We start from the raw sequence: 15,819 nt of genomic DNA on the forward strand, positions 1-15,819 counted from the left end.
TTCCAAAACCTGGCTTGCTTTTCCTACATCACCTTGGAAAGGAAGGCTGGGTGGAATATGTGCCTAATCAGGGTTAAACATAAACAAAATAGTGTATAGTCACCAGAAGGAAGGAAGGAAAGAGTAGGGGAAGAAGGAAGGAAGGGGAGAGAAGGAAAGGAGAAAAAGAATGAGAAGGGAAAAGGAGGGAAGGAGAAAAGGAAGGGAGGGAGGGAAGGAGAAAATGAAGGAAGGAAGGGGGAAGGAGAAAAGGAAGTGGGAGAGAAGGAGGGAAGAATGAAAAGGAAGGAAGGAAAAACGGAGAGGGAAGGAGAAAAAAGGGAAGGAAGGAAGAGAGGAGGGAAGAGGAAAGGAAAGGAAGGAAGGAAAAGGGAGAGGCAAGGAAGAAAAAAGGGTATTAGCAATTGATACTAAAATAGAGCTTCACAGCCTATTTATGTATTTTGTTACGGCATTGTGCTGAGTTGGGCTGGATTTTTGTTTTATAATTCAATAATAATATTATTGAAATGGGTTTATACAGCATATGTTCCGCTAGCTTGTAAAATGTTTTTAAACCACCCCAAACATCCCTGAAGATAGGTTCCTATTAACTCAAATGTTTTGGTTCACAGACTTGGTCTAAGATGTGGTTTATTTAACCATAGTTTGTTTACACAACATGCTTAGTTATAAAGACACAGCCAATTGTGGCTTTTTTATTTAAATGTACGTAAATGGAACATTTAATGTAAAATTTATACCAGGTCAAAACTTCTTAAACAAGTACCTAGAGAATTGCATTCCAAATAGCTATTTCACAATTAGATACATGTTCAAAATTCCTACCAAGATTAGTCACTTGTTATTACATGTATTCAGTGGATATTTTTATTCACTGTAAGGCCATCATCTTAAATATCTTTACATCGTGCATCCCTCGTGGAAATAAATTGGATTTACCAATAAATAAATTAGCTTTTAAGTTGTGCCAGAAACTTGGGGAAGTTGTAGGAAGAAATTTAATTTATAAGTCAGTAAGTTCCATAAAATATTCTGATTCAGGCCCTGAATCGTAAATATCAAAAGCTCTGCCATTTATGATGGAGACAAACTTTTCCATTTTTCTCAGATCAATTGCTGGGTATATACGTATAACGTTCAATGCTCACATTTTTATCCTAGAGTTTATCACTTAATCTACTAAAAAAACAAACAAACTGAATTTTCATGATACACCAAATGGCAAGCAACCCTCTTGTAAACAAAGCCAGAGAATTGATTTTAACAGAGCTTAAAAGGAATTTCTTTAGGAACCTGACATACAGCGACAGAACATTCCTTTCCCAAGGAATCTATGCCTAACCCACAAATCTCGGGTGGTGCGAATGCAGGCCCCAACTTGTAAGGAAGCCTAAAATATATTCAATTATGAAATATATTTAATCTGTTTCACTATTAGAAAAAGAAGAATCAGAAAGCAGGGGAGCCCTGGGGTTGAAATCCCTTTTAGTTTCCTGAGTGAGCATCCTTCCCCTCCAGCATCTTCTTCAGAGAAAAAGGCAAAGAAAGCGGTCCTCTGCTTCGGCCCGTCTCCATGGAAACGGGAGGCAGGCAGCCACCGCCGCATCCCTCCGGCCACGTGACTAGAAGATGCCGGCGGCCGCAGCAAACAGCGTTGCAAAAAAAAAAAAAGAAAGGCCCCTCCTCTCCTCCTCCTCCGTTCCCCCTCCCTCCTCAGGGGCGGGGCCAAACCCGGAAGAGGTAGAACCAAACCCACATTTGATTAAAATAAATAAATAAGGGGGGGGCGGAGAGACTTTAAAAGGAGAATCCAGAGGTGGATCAACAGCAGCATCGCTGGAAGTAATTCAGGTGCTTTGAATTTTTATATATATATATATTTATATTATATATATTTTATATATATTATATATATTTCCCCTTTTGGAAACTGACTAGCTTCTTCTCTGACCCCCCGCCTCCCAATCAGGGTTTGCAAGCTAGGCGGATGGGGATTTTTTAAAAACGCCCCCTGCCCTTTTTCCTTCTGTATTTTCTCCCCCCCCCCCCCTATTTTCCTCCCCATTCCTGCATGCTTACATATCTCTAACCCTTTTGCAAGACTTCTGCCTGTCCTGTTTGCCTCTCTTAAACTGAGATGGGATGGTGGTTTGTGTTTGGAAGCCGTTTCCCTTCCTCTAAAGAAGCTAAACCAAGATTGGGGGGGACTGTGATGTACTTTATCTCCCTGTTTCTAATTAAAAACTAGGTTTCCCCCCACTTTCCTCTATCATAACAGACCCTCTAATTTTTCCCTCCCTCGTGTACAAAATTTGCAGGATTTGTATATTGTGCTAGCTTTATAAATTAATTATAAAATTATAATTAATTTTTTAAAAATTAAGAATGCTTAGAATTTAGCTAGAAGCTGAACTGGGCGTTATTGGGAAAGGGGCTGTAATTCTAAATGTTTAAAGGCTGCTAGTTTGATTGCCAGAGCATGGTGCAAGTGGAAGCAGTATGAGTAAATTTAAAAGTGTTGTTTTAAAGAACTGTGAGAGATTCTGGTTCAGTTATCAGACAACAGCGAGGAAAACCAAACACTCCTGTAAAAATTCTGTTGTGTGTTTCGTAACTTAAAAAGATCCGATGAGTTGTGTTTTGAATTGGGATTTAACTTTAAGCTCACTATTATGTTATTTATTAAATTTTTATGGCGTCCATCTACCCTAAAGATGATAAAACAAGTAAAAAATAAATAAAACATAAGGTTATACAGATTTAAGTATTATTAGAAACTGTACTAAAACTGCAACTAAGACTCCCAACTAAAACTATTCCTACTAGTGAGTGTAACTTTGGAGCAGCAACTGATTTTGAGCTGCTTTCTGTCCCAAGTTTTGCCTTCTTGCTTGAGGAAAGAAAAAAATTAAAATACTTTGGTTGGGATGTTAGTACAACTTTGCTCCTCGGAATTCTGAATTGGGAGCTTTGCATTGTAATAATTTAACTAACTGTATTTATAGGTTTTTATCTTCCCTCTTTTACAGAAAGCATTTTAAAAATAAAAAAGGTTGAAATTAAGTGTTGGCTATATTGAGAAGTAGGAACCAAATGTATCACTCACAGTCTTTCATTGAGAAAATATGTATTTATTTACTTGCATGTTTGTTTAGAAAATGTACAATTTTTGTCTCTAGAGTTGAAATTGGGCATTTCACATTTAATAAATAAAAGAAGAACATGGCTGCCCGACTCACTCATGGTGACTCCAGGCAGCTTATAAAAAATAAAACCCCAGTGCAAACCCCAATAAACTTTTCAACAAACTCAGATTGTTTTAACATTCAACAACCAGCGTCCGAGAATGTGGCGCCAACGCCCTTCTTTGCCAACTCCATCTGGGTTGCCCAGACAGAATTGGTAAAGGACTGGGTCAGAGGCTCAATTTTTTTGTTGGGGTGGGGTGGGGGGGCTATAATTTCTGATACTCCCCCTCTGCTGTCGAATCTCCTTCTCCAAGAAGTGTTAATGCTCTTTGTTCACAGATCCAAAGCAGGGAAAAGTTGAAGAAGAGAATATGTGCCAAGAGTTTTGCAAAATCAGACACCCTGGATTTATTTTGTCCTTTTTTTTTTTTCCATTTTAGGATCCTTCCGGCCCTGGGGAGTGGAGTCTAAAGAACAGCCTAATTTCTTAAGAGGAGGGGGACTCAGGGCTTGGTGCCCCCCCCTTCCCTTCCTACCCAGCATGTTCTGAGCCCACTCTGAGTGCTTGTTTTTCTCATGAAGCCAAATCCGCTTTCCGAAAACCACCATGCACCAGCGTACCACCTTCCATACGGTCCTTTTCGCCTGTGGGAAAACCTTTTGACTTCCAGATTAAAATCCCTTGCAACGCTTTCATTATTTTTAAATTAAATTCTCCATTGTGCAAGGGACTTCCGGTTTAACGTTGCCAAAACACGGGACGCTCTCTGCTTGGGGTAGGTTGAAACCCCTACCCCACAAAAAAAACAACCCAACGTATTGACTTGCTCTCCTTCGCCAAACCGCCATCATGTCGGCCAGTCCCGGACCTTTCTTGGTGTGGGTCCAAGAAGTGGCCTCTTTGCTCATGTTGCGAGTGCGTCGCACAGTTCTGCAGACGGCTATTTTGTTCTGCGTTTTGCTCCTCCTCCTCTGGATCTCCATTTTCCTCTACGGCAGCTTCTATTACTCCTACATGCCGACGGTCAGCTACGTCAGCCCTGTCCACTACCAGTTCAGGTTAGTGTTCTAGCAGACGTTTGTAGTCAGGATTCCAGCAATTGCCCTAATGAAATCATGATTCTCGAGCCAAACTTCAAAAAAACCCTGCAAAGGATCCGTTAGAGGCGACATACTGGCACTGCCCTGGGTGAAGCCAACTCTGGCCTGTGTCATTTCCAGTCCCCTGTGACCCTGTTTCCCCCCCCTCTCCCCCCTGGGGGTCTCATCAACCAGATTCTCCCAGTTGAGCCCAATCACAGGCTGGGTGTCATTAATCACATTCTCCAATTACGGTCTGGGTGTCATCAATCACGTTCTCCAATTAAATATATTTGAGGGCAAAAACTCTGGTATTTTAGTTACAGTCTTTTAAAGAGAAGAGTTGGAATGTACTTTTGCTTCCAAACTGCTCTTCCAGATTTCCTTCCCCGCTCTTTCTTTTTTAATGGCAACTACTAAAACAGGCCTAGGAATGTTTTATGAGTTGACACTGGGTTAGTAGGAGGTTATTACAGGTGGACCTCAACTTAAGACGGCAATTGGAGCCAAAAATTTCCATCGCTAAGCAAGGCAGTTGCTAAAGCGAGTCACTTCTGATTTTGCCATCTTTTTTTTTTTTGTGGGCCAGGGTTCCTAAGTGAATCAGTGCAGTTGTTAAGTGAATCACATGGTCATTAAGTGAATTTGTCTCCCCCCCCCCATTTGACTCTGTTTGTTGGAAGCTGGCTGGGAAGGTCACCAATAGCAACTCTGCCGCCATTATATAAATACACGCTAGTTTGCAAGTACCCAGATTTGGATCCCATGACCGCAGGGATAGTCATAAGAGCGAGGACCGGTCATCGGTCGCATTCTTTTTCAGTTCTATTGTAAAATTTTGAATGGCCACTAAACGAATGGTTGTAAGTTGAGGACTACCTGTAATTCTTTGCCCCCTCCCCTCAAAAAATTAACCTGTCACAAAAAATAGCTTTGTGAACTTGAGATCTGCTAAAGTGTTGTGTGAATCCGATTTGGGAGAAAGTTTTGGCCTTTTTCAGGACAGACTGTGGCCAGCCCGGACCTGAACTCTGCTCCTTTCCTGTTGCCAACATTTCGTTCATCAAGGACAGCCGAGACCAGGTGAGCGATTTTCAAAAACTGATTGCTGACCACAGTGTTTTGAAATGAAATAAGGTTGCAGGAAACAAAAGTTGTACACTATTTTTTGTTTTTTTTACAGTTTTTGATAATTCTCCCTCCTTTCTTCCTTCCTTCCTTCCTTCCCTCCTTCCCCTTTATCTCCTTCCTTCTTTCCTTTCCTTCCTCCCTTCCTCTCTCCCTTCCTTTCCTCCTTCCCTCCCTCCCTCTCCCTCTTTCCCTCTCTTTCCTTCCTTCTTTTCTTTGTTCCTCTTCAACTCCCCTCTTTTCTTCCCTCCCTCCCTCCCTCCCTCCCTCTCCTTTATCCCTTCCCTCCCTCTCTCTTTTTCCCTCTCTTTCCTTCCTCCTTTCCTCTTTAACTCCCCTCTTTTCTTCCCTCCCTCCCTCCCTCTCTCTCTCTTTTTCCCTCTCTTTCCTTCCTCCTTTCCTCTTCAACTCCCTCTTTTCTTCCCTCCCTCCCTCCCTCTCTCTCTCTTTTTCCCTCTCTTTCCTTCCTCCTTTCCTCTTTAACTCCCCTCTTTTCTTCCCTCCCTCCTTCATCCCTTCCCTCTTATTTCCTTCCTTCCCTCCCTCCCTCCTTCCCTCCAGCTTTGAAGTCAGGTAAAATTAGGCCGTAAATAATTAGCTTTAATCACCATAGGCGATTAAGAACGGGATACGAGGGGAACGGATAGATGTCTCTAGGCACATGCATGCAAAGCACGGTGCCATAGCAGGAAAATCAGCAGCATTTCAGCCCAGGAACTCCCTGAGAGACCACATGAGATGCTCTGGTGGTTTTCTTTTGTTTAATCTTCTCCGGTTATTGCATCAGAAATGAGGTGAAATTCAGATCAGGCCTGAAATTCTCGGTGCACGGTTTTATCTCGGCTGCTGCACCTGTTGGGTGCAGCCTGGCAATTAAGGTGGTGGAGTGGATCGCCCCATGCAATACCTGTTGAATTGACCCACTCACATTCGTGTTGCTAAACACACGGTCGTTAAGCGAGCCCGGCTTCACTTAAGGCAGCTGGGAGCGTCTTAAATGGTGATCTTGGGACCCTGAGGTGTTACAACTCATAAAATAACATGCCAGTTGCAATGTATTTGTTCACATGACCGTGGGAATGCTGTAACGGGGCCTCAATACGAGGATTGGTCACTGTAAATACATGTAGTCTTTGACTTACGACCACAGTGGAGCTCAAAATTCCTGTCGTTAAGTGAGACATTTGTTGAGGGAATTTGGCCTCATTTTACCACCTACTTTGTCATGCTTGTTAAGTGAATTGCTGCAGTTGATAAGTTACTTGGTGGTTCAGTGCATCTGGCTTCCCGGTCGGCGTTGCTTTGTCAGAAGGTCGTAAAAAGTGGGATACCACTACGGTCATAAATACGAACCAGCTGCCAAGCCATCTCAATTTTCATCACGTGGGGAAGATGCTGGAAAGTTCCTGGCTGTGAACCACAATCCCAAGTCACTTTTTTTCAGGCCGTTGTACCTTCCCACGATCGCTAAATGAATGGTTTGTAAGTCGAGGGTTCCTTGCAGTCTTCAAGGGCAGCCCCACAGAGAGCGCCTTGCCGTAGTCTAACCGGGCGATAACCGGGACATTGAGTGACCCGCACAAAGGAAGATCATTCTCAGAACTGAGATGAGAATTTTAAATAACATTTTAAAATAAGATATGAGACCATGAATTGGGATTGGATAAGATAAGCTTAATATTTAATAATAATAAGGATGATGCAATATGAAATTAAACAAAATGAACAGGTAACTATGGTCATGTTTGTATTGAGATGTGAAACCTGGACCCATCCTGCTTGCCAAATGAGAATCTTTTATTTAAAAAAATAAAATGAAAACAGGCAGAAAATTGAATAATGGAATTACTAGGTCTGTTTAATTGATATGGTGGTAGGCACGTGGAGAGAGTTTTGAAAGGTTGAAAATAAACATTGAAGAATTATGAATGAATGCGAATCTATGCAATGAGAGATGTATGATATATTGATGCCACACCGTTAATGTATTGTTATATGTAGATTGAAATAAAAAAATATTTGGATTGAAAATAAACATTGCAGAATTATGAATGAATGCGAATCTATGCAATGAGAGATGTATGATATATTGATGCCACACCGTTAATGTATTGTTGTTATATGTAGATTGAAATAAAAAAATATTTGGATTGAAAATAAACATTGCAGAATTATGAATGAATGCGAATCTGTGCAATGAGAGATGTATGATATATTGATGCCACACCGTTAATGTATTGTTATATGTAGATTGAAATAAAAAAATGGATTGAAAATAAACATCGAAGATCATTCTCTTCTTCCCAACAGGTTCTTATGTACGGCCAACCTTACCGCATGTCCTTGGAGTTGGAACTACCGGAATCACCGGTCAACCAGAATCTAGGCATGTTTATGGTAGTGATTTCTTGCTACACCAAAGGAGGCCGGATCATTTCTTCTTCCGCTCGGGCTGTAAGTCTGGGATTTTGTAAGGATTGAGAGATTCTCAGAGGGATTAGATGATGATTATTAGTATTATTATTATGATTATTTTTTGATGGACAGGGTCTGGCTTTTTTGATCTGCTCTTGGGTGGCGCGCTTCAATAAATCATCCCTTTATTAATTTCACGCGGGTGAGTGATGATTTATCGAAGCTTGAACTCAATGGAACTGGGTTTGCTGAGTGAGAACGGAGATTTACGTGGCTCTCTGACCTGTATTGGGTTGTGTGGTTTCGTCTGGGACAATGAGAAGGGGTGAAATATTGCTAATTCAGAAATGATAGTGGTGTTCTCTGAGCTTGGTTGTTTTCTTACAGACATTTCATGACCCAGCTAGGTAACATCATCAGTGCTGGAAGGGAATTGGGTTCTCTCTGTTTATATGCAAGTGGATTGCACAGAAGAGAATCCTTGTAGCTCAGGGTTGAACGGTGGGGTCTTTGGGGCTCTCTGAGCTTGGTGGCTTTCTTGCAGATGTTTCATGACCCAACTAGGTAACACCATTAGGGTTAGAAGGCAGTGGGGCTTGCAGAGTGGAAGAGGGAGGAACAGGAGGAGGAGGAGGAGGAACAACTGTGAGGTCCTTGGTGCTCTCTGAGCTTGGTTGCTTTCTTGCAGACGTTTCTTGACCCAACTAGGTAACATCATCAGTACTAGCCACAAATACACTTCTATCGAAATCAGAAAAGACTCTAATTCCTGGATTGTTGACCTCTGATTGGTGAATTTCCTTCCTGTTTTAGGCCATGTTGCACTACCGTTCGGGATTGTTACAGATGCTCGACACGCTGGCTTTCTCCGGCCTCTTCCTAGCTGGGTTTACAGAACAGAAACAAACGGTGGACGTTGAACTGTACTCCGATTACAAAGAAGATTCGGTGAGATCCTCTTCGTCCCCCTTAAAAAACTCTGAATGCTTCATTGTACAGGCGGTCCTCAACTTACAGCTGCTTGGTTTTAGCGGCCAGAGTTACCTCAGCACTGAGAAAAAGGGATTTGTGACCGTTTTTCACACTTACAACCATTGCAGCATTCCCCATGCTTGGCAGCTGGCTCATATTTATAACCAGCCACAGTCAGTGGGGAAACCTGATTCACTTAACAACCATGTGACTCACTGAATGACGGCAGCGGTTCGCTTAATCACGGGGAGGATGGCCCGACAGGTCGTAAAACGGCAAAAGTCCTTTTATAAATGTCTCAACTTAGTGACCTAAATGTGGGACTCCTTGGTGGTTGGACGTTGAGGACTAGCTGCATTATCAAAGAAGGCTCTGTTTTATCTGACCCGCTCTAGGCTCCCGTAGGTTAAAAAAAAAAAAAATAACCAGCTGAGCGGAGATTTGATCTCTGGTCTCTGCTGAGATCAAATCAACATGTTGGTTTAGAGCTGTCCTGACACGCTGGATTTGTGATTTGCCAATCTGGCCCGTGGGCGTTGAAATCCGGCACTTCTGGAAGTGTGTGTGTGTGTGTGTGTGTTTGTGTGTGTCAAGCTGGGGTAGTCTGAATTATTTAGTGTTGCAATGCTGTAATTCAGTGTTTCTCAATTTGGCCACTTTAGGATGTGTGGACTTCAAGTCCCAGAATTCTCTGGCCCACCCCTCTTAAAAGCTGGCTGGGGAATTCATCCATCTAGGGGATTCTGGGAGTTGAAGTCCACATATCTTAAAGCCTGCTGGCTGGGGGATTCTGGGAGTTGAAGTCTAACCGTCTTAAAGCATGATGACTGGAGAATTCTGGGAGTTGAAGTCCACATATCTTAAAGCATGCTAACTGGGGAATTCTGGGAGTTGAAGTCCACCCATCTGAAAGCTTAATGAGATTCAGAAACGGGTCTGTGATACTTTTTTTTTTTTAAACAAATTTTAATTGTTTGATCCTTGAATTTCCACTAGAGGGGACTAAGATCCCTGTGAATCCTGGCTCAGCTTAGACCATAAGAGTGTCAAGAAATGCTGTAAAATAGGGCAAAACTCACTTAAAATAAGAGAAACTTTGGACTCCGTTGTGGTCGTAAGTCAAGGACTACTGGGAGAGTGTTTGAGCATGGAATTTTTCTCCTCTAATTCGTAGCCCCTGTGATTGGTCAATAATCTGAGACAGTAACATAACAAGCGGGGGGGGGGGGAAGCAGTCTTGTCTGTGTTTAATTTAATTTTTCTCTTTTCCTTTTAGTATGTTCCCACCATTGGGGCAGTGATTGAAATCCAAACGACTAGAATTCAGATTTATGGGGCACACCTTAGAGTTCACGCACATTTCACTGGTTTGCGGTAAGAGAGAGAGAGAAAGACTCAACGTTGAATGGCTGGGAAAGGAGAAAATTCTTATTTTATTTTCCCCCCCGCAAATAAAGGAGGGGAAGACTTTCTGGTTTGAATTGGAAATGGAGGAGAACTTTAGGGTTGCCCGGCAAATCCGAGCGAATTTCAGGAGATTTTTTAAAATAAAATAAAAAAAAACACCTCTTTTTAGAGTCACAGACGCAGGTGTTGCAATAGCTGTGAATTGCTCAAATCTCACCAGTTGAGTCGACGTGAATATCCACCCTGTTAATTTCTAGATTTCCAGACCGATGCTAAGATTTGTAAGAGACTTGAAGAGCTGGTTCTTCTCTGGAGCCTTTTGAGGGGTGGGATGGACAGCTATCCAGTAGACCAGAGGTGTGGATAGATTGTTTGCATATAGACAATCCTCGACTTACGACCATTTCTCTGAAGTTAAGAGAGAAGGCCAGTCCAGGAGAACCTCACACCATTCAAGGAAAACAAAATTTGACGACTAAGGCTGAAACCGAAGGATCGAGATACTGAGATACAGGAAGGTGAACTCTCATAACCCATCGTTTTTCATGTCTTCGGCCCCACAGGTATCTCCTGTACAATTTCCCTGTCACGTCGGCCATTTTGGGAGTCGCCAGCAATTTCATGTTCCTCAGCGTCATCGTCCTTTTCAGCTACCTGCAGTGGATCTGGGGCAGTCTGTGGCCTAAAGAAACTCTCTCTGTGCAGGTGTGTGTTATGGGATGGGAGTTTCTTTGTTTGCCGCAAGACGCACACATACACACACACGCACAGAGGCACCGCACAACTTTTTAGCTGTGAACAAGTTTGCACATTTTACCTGCTCCTCCGGTTTCGATGCTCAGTGCACGATAAAGAAACCTTTATTTGCAGCAAATAAATGGTCTAAAAACACGAAGCTAAAGCGTACGAAGAATGGTTGCAGGAATTGGGGGTGTCTAGTCTAGTGAAAGGAAGGACTCGGTGTCAGGATTCCAGCAGTTACCCTCTTTTTAAATCATGCGCCTCGAGGGCCAAACTTCCAAAACTTAAAAAAGGATTTATTGAGAGTTAACAAGCCAGCACTGCCTGGTTGTAGCCGACTCTGAGATACATCATTCATAATTCTGAGGCACCGGGACACACACAATATCGGTCTTCTAATATTTGAGGGGCTGCCACAAATAAGAGGGGGTTTAGCCTATTCCCCAAAGCACCAGAATGTCAATTGTTCCAGGTAAAACTGCTTTTTGGCAATTGGCTGATGGGCATTGACAAAATCCCCCCGTCGGTCAATTTCGGAAGGGAGCAGCCAACATCCTGCAATGAGACGTTCGACAACGTCAAACATCCACACCTGCCTATCGCAGGTCCTTGGGGAGGACCCAAGAGGCCAAATCCCATCTAAACACCTGGCTGACTTTGCGATGAACCACAATAATAATTGAACGCCATTGACATTGACAAAATCCCGGAACGGTCAATTGCGAAAGGCAGCCCCCATTACTGTCTTATGTCAAGGTCTACCTGAAGTAGGCACAAAAAGACCTTCACAAACTGCACAAATACACAACTACCGTTGCTGGACTAAGTCCCAATGAAATAATAGTTTGCTTTCTGTTTTTGTTTTTTTTTCATGTTTGAACAGATCCCAGGCCGGGACAAATCTGGACCGGGGCAAACGTTGGATGACTCACGTCGACAAGTTGTGTTTCCTAAAGAAGGTGAGGCCGGTTGTGGTCGGACTCACAACTCTCAGTTCAATCGTGAAGGAAAGAAGATGTAGCAACTGTGTGCGTCTTGGGGACATTGGGATTGTCCTAAAAAGACAATTGTGAGACCAAGCAAAAGGGCCGATTATAATTCACTTTTTTTCCTCTTTGCAGTGCCGTTTGTAGCGTTGAACAGTCACTAAATGAATGGTTGTACGTTGAGGACTTCCTGTAATCAGCTTTCCGGCCTTTTTCTTTTTGTTTTTTGCAGGAGGCGACGTAGAAGAAGACACTTCCCTGCCGCAGCCAGAAGACGTCGGAGTTGCGGAAGGAGAGAAATCGTCCAAGGCAGGTGTGTGGATTTTAATTTCTCTTTCTTTATCGGGCAAGACTCAAAATTCATCTCGAGTAACAATCAAATTGCTTGCCGGAATTGGTGCGAGCATGAGTGGTACGTTGGCCTAGGGTTGGCACTCTCGTCTCACAATCAGGAAGCCGTGAGTTCAATCCTAGGTAGAGGCAGATAATTTCTCTCTCCTAATGCGATGAGAATATACCTGCTGAACAAAACTCCACATTGGGGATATGAAGGGCACCCGGCCGGTAAACACTCAGCTACATTCAGTTGCCCCGACAAAGGGATTATGGGGACATTAAAAGGGAGATGATGATCAGCCCGAACAGCCAAGCAATCTTACAGTCGGGTTTCCTGGCTATTTGATCATCATCCTGCCTATCATACAGATAGTTCTTGACTTACAGCAGATGATTTAGTGACTGTTCAAAGTTACAACAGCATTGAAAAAAAGTGACTTATGATCGTTTTTCACACTTCTGACCATTGCAGCAGCCCCAAAATTCAGGTGCTTGACAACGGGTTCATGTTTACAACCGTTGCCGTATCCCAAGGTCATGCGATTGCCCCTTTTTACGACCTTCTGACCAACAAAGTAAATGGGGCAGGCTGGATTCACTTAACAACCAGGTTAGTAACTTAACAACTGCAATGATTTGCTTAACTGGGGCAAGGAAGTTCGTAAAATGGATCAAAAATCACCTAACAACTGTCTCCTTTAGCAACAGACCTATTGGGCTCAATTGCAGTCATAAGTCAAGGACCAGCTGTAGAACCAAGGGCTTTTTCTTGTATTTGTGTTTTATTTTAATGCACAGATAATCCTCAACTTAAACAACCACAACTGAGCCCAAAACATGTGTTGTTAAGTGAGAAATTCGTTAAGTGATATTTTACGACTTTCCCTGCATTTCTTAAATTAGTCACACGGTCATTAAGTGAGCCTGGCTTCCCCCCATTGACTCGGCTTGCCCAGTAGGACACAAAAAAGGAATCACGGGATTCCACAACCATTATAAATCGAATCAGTGGCCAAGCGCCTGAATTTTGAATATGTGGCCATGGGGATGCTACAACAACGGTCATCACTGTGGAAAAAGTCCCTTTATTTTAGTGCCGTCGTAACTTGGAATGGTCACTAAACGAACCATTGTAAGTCAAGGACTTAACCTGCATGGGATAGTACACTTCGAATCGCTTTCGTTTTCTCCATTTTGCTCCCTCTCAATCTTCTGCAGAGTCTGCGACGGAGGTGAAGAAAAGTAGCCTTGAAAAATCCAATTTGGGAACGGAATCCAACGTGGGCGCCGGCTCAAACGAAGGTGACCTGATTTTATTTTGCAATGCCCTGCGTTTCTTTTTTCTATGGGTAGTCCTCGAATTATTTCATATATATATATATATATATGTGTGTGTGTGTGTGTGTGTGTTTTCTGAGGTTTTTGCGGGTATTTGTATGTGGATCTTTGGTTATTTGGGTTAGTTACTCCGAGAAGCACAAAGCTGAAGACACAAGCCTGAAGATGATGAATGAGACTTCATCGAAACGTCACCTAGATACTTCCAATTTTACACGGGAGAAAACCCAAATAACCAAAGATAGATAGATAGATAGATAGATAGATAGATAGATAGATAGATTGATTTTATATATCGGCTTTGCTCGGGTATTTTCCCACGTCATAGTAGCTGTGCTTTTAAAGTTGTATCGACATTTCAGCAGAATCTCATCTGCCATCATCAGGCTTCTGTCTATCTATCTATCTATCTATCTATCTATCTATCTATCTATCTATCTATCACTATCATCTATCTACAGTATCCATCATCTATCAATCTATTTATCTACCTACCTACCATCATCTACGGTGTCTGGGAGTGGGGGGCTGCCTCCGGAATCCGGCAGCAGCGAGGCAGAGGAATAAGGGATATATAATATATATAAAAGGAATAATAATGTGCTCAGTGTGCGTATGTGCAGAGCTGCCAGAAGGCAAGAACAGCTGAGACAAAAGGGGAGACTCGGGAGTAAGGCTGGGTGATGATTACCCCTCCCATAAGGTCTAAAGGTCAGGCAAAGGTGAAGAAACCTTTGCAGGAAGCAAGGTCATTCGCTCTGCTTGGATTAAACCTTGAAGCTCTGTGTGGACTTTGTACTTTGGTTGGGTTTTTTTTAACAGTTCATTTGGCACTTTAGTTGTTGGCAGCCATTCAAAGGAGAGAAAGGTGGATGCTTATCTCGAGGGACTGTTTGAGACTCATTACTGGCTGGGAATGCACGTAATTCCCAGCGTTGAAATAAAACGAGTGGTTTGAACTAAGCGTGTGCTTAATTACAGTCAGAACAACGCCGTGCCAGGAAACCCCATTCCTTACCCAATTTGGGGGGTCTCCACATCAACACTGATCGTGTTTGTCCCCCACCCGCCCCCCCGTCCTTCAGATCCTAATATTTTTTTGGGGGGGGGTTCCTCTTTTGACAGAGGCAGAATACGACATTCCGGACGAGACACCCCTGCTTACCGAGGTCAACCATCCTACCCCTTCCTCGGAGGGGAACGGCTCGGATCTGCTACCCCCCATGTCCCGGACGCTCACGCTCGGCTCGGAAGTCCGCCAGAGAAGCAGCTGTTCCAGCTCCTGAGTTCTGGGTTCAAGTCCCGCCAGGAAGCTCCAACTTGCACTCACCGGGAGCCCACCCCACAGGCCTTGCTGTCCTGAGGGCTTGTATGTTATTTCTTTGCTTATGTTTACATTCCACTTCCTTCTCCTCACAAACACACGAAACACTGTAAGTTAAATAAAAGTTGAACGGCGAGTCGCTCACCAAAGGTGCCTGTCTCGTGATCGGAAACCTCCCTTTCTCCGAAGAATGGGAATTGAGAGAGCTTGCCTTTGAGTTGTCCACTTACGACAGTAATAGTCCTCGAGTTAGGTCGGGCCTACCTGGAAGCTACTGGTGACCCAGATTTGAAGTTCTGAGGATTGTCCTCCACTTCTAGTCCCATGGCTGAACGTCTAATATTCGACAACTGGACTGTATGTGCGGCCATATCTAATATTCCTCCCGCCCTCCTGTTTTCCTCACACAACAACCCTGTGAGGTGGGTTCGGCTGAGAGAGAAAGACTGGCTTAAAAACACCCAGCCGGCTCTCATGCCTAAGGCAGGACTAGAACTCACTGTCTCCTGGCAATTGGCCCAAAGTCTCCCATTTGGCTTTCATGCCTAAGGCAGGACTAGAACTCACCGTCTCCTGGCGATTGGCCTAAAGTCGCTCAGCTGGGTTTCGTGCCTAAGGCAGTACTAGAACTCACCGTCTCCTACTCACCCAAAGTCACCCAGTGGGCTTTCATGCCTAAGGCAGAACTAGAACTCACCTCTTCTAGTGATTGGGCTAAAGTCACCTGGCCAACTTTTATGTCTAAGGCAGGACTAGAACTCACAGTCTCCTCGTGACTGGCCCGAAGCTGGTCAGCCAGTTTTTATGCCAAAGTAAAAAACTAAAGCTCCTTGTGGTTGGTCCAAAATCGCCCATCTGGCTTTCATGTCTTAAGGCAGGACTGGAACTCACCGTCTCCTAG

The 15,819-nt window shown here is 43.4% G+C and overlaps 1 protein-coding gene across 2 annotated transcripts; it reads left to right on the plus strand.

Annotated features, from left to right (window-relative positions):
* The first annotated feature begins 1,724 nt into the window (after positions 1–1,724).
* BSCL2 (BSCL2 lipid droplet biogenesis associated, seipin) lies at positions 1,725–15,057 on the plus strand. 2 transcript variants are annotated; one of them, XM_026716369.2, is made up of 11 exons: positions 1,725–1,854; positions 3,632–4,250; positions 5,273–5,354; positions 7,710–7,853; positions 8,628–8,762; positions 10,063–10,160; positions 10,757–10,898; positions 11,818–11,893; positions 12,153–12,233; positions 13,475–13,558; positions 14,720–15,057. In XM_026716369.2, the coding sequence occupies exons 2-11, from the start codon at positions 4,042–4,044 to the stop codon at positions 14,878–14,880; spliced, it is 1,212 nt and encodes a 403-aa protein (XP_026572154.1). In that variant the 5' UTR covers positions 1,725–1,854; positions 3,632–4,041; the 3' UTR covers positions 14,881–15,057. The 2 variants fall into 2 exon arrangements, with proteins under 2 accessions (XP_026572154.1, XP_087769930.1); XM_087913804.1 differs by having other exon boundaries at positions 1,728–1,854; positions 12,156–12,233.
* Positions 15,058–15,819: the final 762 nt, after the last annotated feature.

Source organism: Pseudonaja textilis, chromosome 16 (assembly GCF_049901715.1).
Source record: "Pseudonaja textilis isolate UNSWEBS1 chromosome 16, rPseTex1.2, whole genome shotgun sequence".
NCBI lineage: Eukaryota > Metazoa > Chordata > Lepidosauria > Squamata > Elapidae > Pseudonaja > Pseudonaja textilis.